Source organism: Rhincodon typus, chromosome 21 (assembly GCF_021869965.1).
Source record: "Rhincodon typus isolate 14 chromosome 21, sRhiTyp1.1, whole genome shotgun sequence".
Taxonomy (NCBI): Eukaryota; Metazoa; Chordata; class Chondrichthyes; order Orectolobiformes; family Rhincodontidae; genus Rhincodon; species Rhincodon typus.
Window position 1 is genome coordinate 36,067,153 of NC_063352.1, and position 7,640 is coordinate 36,074,792.

Below are 7,640 nucleotides of genomic sequence, written 5' to 3' on the forward strand. Positions count from 1 at the left end.
ATTAGTTACACAGATTCACTACCCTCTGAACTGAAGTAATTCCTCCTCATGTCAGTGTAAAAGGTCGTCCCTTCACCCTGAGTCTCCCACACATAGAAAGAACTTGTACACTTCTACTGTATCCAGGCCTCTTTGTATTCTGTAAGCATCAATCAGATACCCACCTCATCCTTCTAAACTCGGAGTACAGATCCAGAGACTTCAATTGCTAATTGTATGGCAAGCCCTTCGTTCCCAGTATCAATTTTGTAAGCTCCTTTGGACACCCTCCAAAGCCAGCGCACATTTCCTTGGATACGGGGCCCAAAACTGCTCATAATATTCCAAATGCAGGCTGATCAGACCCTCAATACAGTATGGAGCTCGAAGAACACAACAGGTCAGACAGCATCAGAGAAGCAGAAAAGTTGACATTTCTGGTTTACACCCTGTTTTGCTGTATTCCTCCAGCTCCATACTGTATTGACTGTGACTCCAGCATCTGTAGTTCTTGCTACCCTCATGATCAGACCCTCATTCAGCCTCAGCAGTAAATCTTTGTTCTTGTTTTCTAGCCCACTTGAAATGAATGCAAAAATTGCATTTACATTCCTAACCACCACTTGAACCTGTATGTTAACCTTAAGAGAATCCTGAACTAGGACTCCCAAGTCCCTTTGCATTTCAGATTTCCAAAGCCTTTCCCTCTTTAGAAAACAGTCTATGCCTCTGTTCTTCCTATCAAAATGTATAACCTCATACTTTGCCACATTGTATTCTATCTACCACACGTTAGACTATTTAATAAGAGCCCATGGTGTTGGAAGTAGTATAATAGCATGGATTGAGGATTTATGAACTAATAGAAGGTAAAGAGTTGGGATTAGGGGACGTTTTTAGGATGACAACCTGGTGGAGTGCCACAGGGATCAGTGGTGGTGCTACAATTATTTGCAATGCATATTAATGAGGAAAGAGGATGACTAAAGTGAATATACTATAAGCAAGTTTGCACATAGCACAAAAATAGGTGGGAAAGTAAGTGCTGAGGATGACACACACAGTCTGCAGAGAGATATATAGGTTAAGTGATTGGACAAAAATCTTGGCATTTGGAATATAATGTGGGAAAATGTGAGGTTATGCACTTTGGGAGGAGAAAAGAGGAACTGAATATTATATAAATGGAGAAAAACTGCAGAAGATCACAGAACAGATGGATTTGGAAGTCTTCGTCTACGAATCACAAAAATCCAGTATCCAAGTTCAGCAGGTAATAGGGAAGGCAAATGGAATGTTGGTGTTTATTTCAAAGGGAATGGAGTGTAAAAGTAGGGAACTTTTTGCTAAAACTGTACAAGGCATTGGTCAGACTACACCTGCAATACTGTGAACAGGTTTGGACCCTTTATCTAAGGAAAGATGTAGGTCATTGGAGGCAGTCCAAAGAAGGTCCACTCAACTGATACCAGGTATGGAAGGTATCTCTTATGAGATACCCTCTTATGAGAAGAGATTGAGTAGATTGGGCCTGTGCTCATTCAAATATAGAAGAATGAGAGGCAATCTTATTGAAATGTACAAAGTTCTTGGAGGGCTTGACAGAGTAAATGTCGGAAGGTTGTTTCCCTTGTGGGAGAGTCTGGGACCAAAGGGCTTAATCTCAGAATAAGGGGTCGCACTTTTAAGAAAGGAGATGAGGAAGAATTTCTTCTTGGAGTTAGTGAATTTGTGAAATTCGTTACTGCAGAGGGCTGTTGAGGCTGGGTCATTAAAGAATATTCAAGGGTGGGATTGACAGATTTTTAACCAATAAGGGAATCATTAGTTACGGGGAAAAGTCAGGAAGGTTGAGTTGAAGATTACCAGGTCAGCCATGAGCTCATTGAATGGTGAGGCAGATTTGATGGGCTGAATAGCCTACTTCTGCTCCTGTGTCTTAAGGTCTTATGATTTTGACTTGATTTTAATTCAGTGGGCTGGTGGTGCACCTTTCTTAATTGTTCTTAAAAATGGCTATGAACATTGCTGTACATCAACACTGCGCACACATCTTTTGGCCTTACAGATGAAGTCTGCAATACTATCGCTCATCTACCTGATGAGACGTGTGTACTTCTCTGTATGCTACTTTCTACTTCTCAGTTGCTGTGTGCAGGCACTACTTTCCCCACTTCCAAGCAAGCAGCTTCTATGAACGGTCGCTTTGTGCTGGCAAAATGGAATTGATGAGGGGTTTCTGAGCTATCCATTCCATGGATAATAGGATCCTGGATCCGCTCTGACACTAACTTCCCCTCTCTCCAGAAATCTGGAAGAATCTTGGACAGTACCTAGACAGTGTTCCTCTTCATGCCCCTCTTTGTTCAGACAGTACTGTACTGAGAACCTCTTCCTCATTTTCCCTTTCAGATGCGTGAGCGACAGGCCAGACTGTGGGACACGCGCAAGTTTACTAGTCCTGTCAGCACCTTAAATCTTGATACAGCGCAAGGGTAAGTATATGAACATGTATAACATTTGGCATCGAACACAGGTCAATGTCTGATGTTGTCACCTGCTATATGATTCATCAGGACACACTGTGGAGTTATTAACATGGATGCAAAATAAGTCTTGCATAGCTCAGAGTTTCTAAACTCTGTTCCTGGGCTGTGCTGAACTGGAAGGGATTGGGATTCTTTCTGAATTGTGCTGAGCTGGCAAGATCCAGGCTCTGCCCCTGAGTTGGGAGATTCCAGCCAAGCTAACATTTGAGGACTTATAATTGACCTCGGTGATACTGGTTTCAAAATAGGACCATTTCACACCACTGTTCCTACCCTCTCCCATTAGTGAATGCATGTGTATGGATGTGTGGGCCTAGGAATTTCTATGATTCTTACTGAAGCTCTGCCTTATACTGGAAATCAAAAAATGGTCAGTTAGGAAGCTGCAACAGTGTCCAAATGTGCAGCATGGGGAAGGCAGTGGTTTAAAAAAGGGATTTGAGGAGAAAGTTTCTCGCTCAGAGGGTGACTGGGATCCGAAGTTCACAGCCAAAGAGTGGTGGAGCCGGAAACACTCATCACATTTAAAAATTGCTTGGATAGACACTTGAGGGATTGTAGTCTACGGACAAAGAGCTGGAAGGTGATGAGTTTTGAATCCGTGTCCCCAGAGCGTTAGCCTGGACCTCTGCCTGTCTTAATCCAGTGATGTGAATTACTACAGCACTGTCTCTTTCATAAATCCTTCCATGTTGCTAAATCTACCTGTGTTAAATATAAACACAGAACAAACATTTCTAGCCCACACATGAGCAAGAAAAAGCTGTTCACTCAGTGCCTTTGACCCTGACCCTCCATTCAGTGAGACTATGGCTGACCTGCATCTTGATTCTGTCACATGCCTCTGTTCTGCAGACCTTCATACACTTTGCGAAGCAAAAAAAACTCTGTTTGGACACTTTCAATTGACAGCCAGCCTCTCACTCCTTTTAGGAGAGGATTCCTAATTTTTGACTCCCAGTTTACATGAAGTGCTTAATCACTGTGGACTTTTGTATTATAGATTTCATTCTGTTGAGTACCTCGTACATTAACCTTTGGCAAGTAAAGAGTTAATTGAAATAAAACAGAACTGCAGATGCTAGAAATCTGAAACAAAAATCAAAATTGCTGGAGAAACTCAACCGGTCTAGCAGCACGTGGAGAGACAAAAACAATAAATGTTTCAGGTCGAGTGGCCCTTCTTCAGAACTGAAATAATTTCAGTTTTTGTTAGAGTTAACTGAGTTGTGTTCCACTGGGAAATTACTGCAAGCATTGATAAGATTAGGTGTAAATGAGAATGTCAAACGATAACAAACAGCTTAGGCCTTAAGCCACTGAGTTTAGAAGAATGAGAGAAGATTTAGTGGAGGTATATAAGATGCTAAAGGGGATTGACAATAAAGAGGTATAGCAGATGTTTCCCCATAGCGGACAATCTAGAACAAGAGGTCATAGTTTTAGGATAAGGAGTGGCAGATTTAAAACAGATGAGGAAGAGTTATTTCTCAAAAGGTCGTAAATCTGTGGAATTCACTGCCCGAGTGCAGTGGATACTGAGTAAATTTGAACAGATTGACTTTTAGTTAGAGTCATACACCTTAGAATCAGGCCCTTTGGCCCGCCATGTCTATGCCTGACAACAAATGCCATAAACTACACTAATTAGTAATTGATTAAAAGATTATGGAGAGCAAGCAGGTTATATGGAAAGGGCAGGAAATTAGACATGAGGAATGTTGGCTCAGTCATGATCTTATTGGATGGTAGAGCAGGGTTGAATTGCCTACTCCTGCTCCTAGTTTTTATGTTATTATGTTCTTGCGGTTTAGGTTTACTTGGGTAATGACCCAGAATTCACTGCAATGGTGAGATGGGATCAAACCTAGATATGCATTAAAACCTCATTCTGCTTGGGAACTGATTAGAATCAGAAATGGATGACCCCAAAAACTGGGCTATAGATTTGCCAGTGGGCTTTTTTTTTAAACGAGGTCACAATGGGCTAGTGGTATTAATGCAGGACTATTAATCCAGAGACCCAACTAATGTCCGGGGGATCATGGCAGATGGTGGAATTTGAATTCAATAAAGTATTTGGAGTTAAGAGTCTAATGATTATCTTGAAACCATTGTTGATTGTCAGAAAGATACCATTTGGTTCACTAGTGTCCTTTAGGAAATTTTCATCCTTACCTGGTCAGGCCTACACGTGACCCCAGACCCACAGCAATGTTGTTGACTCTTGACTGCCCTCTGGGTAACTAGGATGGGCATTAAATGTTGGCCTAGTCAGTAATGCCCTCATTCCATGATTGAATTAAAAAAACATGAAAGTGACCTCTGCATTTTTGTAGAGAAAATCCCAGTAACATAAGTCTTGAAAGGCTTCTTGAAATAAAACAACTGTGAATGCTGGAATCCAAAACACACATTGCTGGAGAAACATAGCAGGTCCAGCAACATCTGTGGAGAGAAGATAGCTGCTCCTGGTTTAAACTACAGGAGCACCCCTGATCTCGGCTTCCCTTCAAACCGAGAACAATTATAAATTTTTTCTGTAATAAAACATTAAGCTGGTATCAGTTTGATGGGCTGATTGGCTCTGGTCTCTAGTGTTGTATGATTCTCCTGACTTGTTGATTTCTGAAGTACTGTATTTTCAAGCCGTTGTTTGTTTTGTAAATTTATTTCAACAATAAAAAAGAAAGATAAATATTGAATTATCTAAGCTGATAATATCACACAAAGTGAACTGTTTATGCCACGATAATGAATATTTTGAATGAAAACATTGACTCTCTTTGGCTTCAAACATGTGTTAACAATTGTAAGGGAGATAGCAGCAGTTCAGACACAAATGCATTCTCCCTTTTCCTGCTACCCCTTGTTGGTGCTCTTTACGCCCATTTTCCTTAAAATTTGCCTTTGCCCTTCCCTCACTTCCTCTTTCCCCTTTTACTTACTACACGCCTCACGATATGACCTCTCCTCCCATCCTGTCCCTGCCCTTTCATCCCAATTCATCACACCACTGCTCTCTCAGCCCTTCTCTTCCCTCCCCTCCGCTCCTGCGTGTGCGTGCACGTGCTGTCTCTCTTCTTCCCCACCCGGTCCCCCCCTCTAGTTTTGTATTGGGGAAAATGATTCGGCTATTCATCCTATCCATACCCCTGATGATTTTATAAGGTCTCGCCTCAACCTCTGATGCTCCAGCTCCAGATTTCTATGGTGTTCAAGTATTAACTATGACAACAAGCCTCTGATCAGTACGCAGGTGAATGAGTGAACAGGTCTCAGGGTTCATACTTGGTGCACCTTTAACCTCGAGGTCAAATACAAATGCCAATTCCACAGTTTGGTCACACTTCATATATTTATGTTCTTCTTTTGCTTAATAAAAATAAATTATCTGAGTTTAAACAGAATCATTAGGACACAGTGTTTTCTTTACAAAATGAACAGGAGAAGCGTTTGGCTCATTTTAGATATTTCCAGTAAAATACAGAGTGTACACGAGCAAATCATTTGCACACTCCAAACTGAAATTCCTATTGCTTAAGTTGGTACTTGATAGAATCATAAAATCTCTACAGCACAGAAAGAGGTAATTTGGCCAATTGAGTCTACATCGACCATCCAGAGAGCATCCCACCCAGACCCAGCCCCATACCCTATGCCCATAACCCTACATGCCCCATAGCTAATCCACCTGGACACATCCCTGGACACCACAGACAATTTAGCGGGGCCAATCCACCTAACCTGCGTATTTTTGGACTATGGGAGGAAACCCACACAGACAAGAATGTGCAAATTCCACACAGTCAGCCAAGGCTGGAATCAAACTTGGTTTGCTGGCAGTGAGAGACAGTAGTGATAACCACTGAGTCACCTATTTTCAGTCTCTGTGATTCAAAGGGTTCTGAACAGATGAGGTGTAAACCATTTTTTGAAGAAGGGTCTAGGCCCGAAACATCAGTTTTCCTGCTCCTCTGATGCTGCTTGGCCTGCTGTGTTCATCCAGCTCTACACCTTGTTATCTCAGATGTAAACCATGGGTTAGTTTGATTTCTGGGTGAGTATAAAAAAAAGTACACAATGGCCACTAAATTAAGGCGTGCAGAGATTGGTGTCCTGGTCGACATTACTGCTTCAGCGGGATCTCAAAAAAACATCTGTACATGTTTTTCATAATTTGCTAGGTACAAGATGACTGGGTGCATCTAAAATGCTTTATCATGTTTATCACGTTTTTGGTGAATACTGATGTTTCCTTTTGATTTTGGTTACCAAGGTGTTATTGTCACTAATTCTGAGTATAACCTGACTCACCAGAGCTGGTTTCTAATTGCTGAGTGCTGCCATTGCAAAAGCATCACTAATCTGGCTAGCACGTACTAACATTGAAAGATAACTCCTAACTGTGTTATGCATCAGCTGAAGAAACTGTATTCAATAGGATTACAATTTTGTTTCAATAGCTTTGTGTCTCATCTTTTCCATAAGAGTTTTCTCTTCAACACACCACAGCCAACAATTATTGCTTGGGAATGATTAAATGTGGAAACATTCCTGATTTTCAGATCTGCCCTAACTATTTTTCAAAATCCCAAACCAAATACTTGAAACAACACAATTGCAGGTCTATTAGGTTTAATTATTAGCAATTTGCAAAGTCCTGTGACAGATTGGGAAATAGAAATCAGGTGTGCAGTCTGTGGCTAAATCAAGACCAGTTGTAACATACAATGACCTCTATGTAAGCAACAGAATGCTTCATTTCAATACCAACAGTCAGTAGCAGGTTCATTTCAAGATAAAGTAAAAATGGTGCAGGGCACCAAGTGACTGTGTCGTGGACCCAAGCTCTGACTTCTCTTCTGTAACGTCTCTACCACACTAAGCTGCCTCCTTTTAAGATGCTCCTTAATTCAACCTCATAAATCTTTTGGACACCTCACCTGTAACCTATGGCTTGATGTGAAATTATATTTGAAAAATCTCTGAAAAACATTGGGATGTTTTACTTCATTAATGTAAACGTAAGTGTTGTTTGCTTCTGGTCACCTATGCTCATAGAAATCTGCGCTATCAAATATAAAATATCCTGAGATGATTGTAATATTG

The 7,640-nt window shown here is 41.1% G+C and overlaps 1 protein-coding gene across 3 annotated transcripts in view; it reads left to right on the top strand.

Moving 5' to 3' along the window:
• coro7 (coronin 7) overlaps nt 1-7,640 on the top strand; it is a 137,533-nt gene that overhangs the window by 39,545 nt on the left and 90,348 nt on the right. For all 3 annotated transcript variants that reach the window (XR_007264353.1, XM_048609371.1, XM_048609372.1), the window contains exon 9: nt 2,392-2,474. Coding sequence is in view for 2 of the 3 variants with exons in the window: in XM_048609371.1 (XP_048465328.1) it covers nt 2,392-2,474 (83 nt within the window). In the remaining variant the exon portion in view is untranslated. The remainder of the gene's footprint in view (nt 1-2,391; nt 2,475-7,640) is intronic.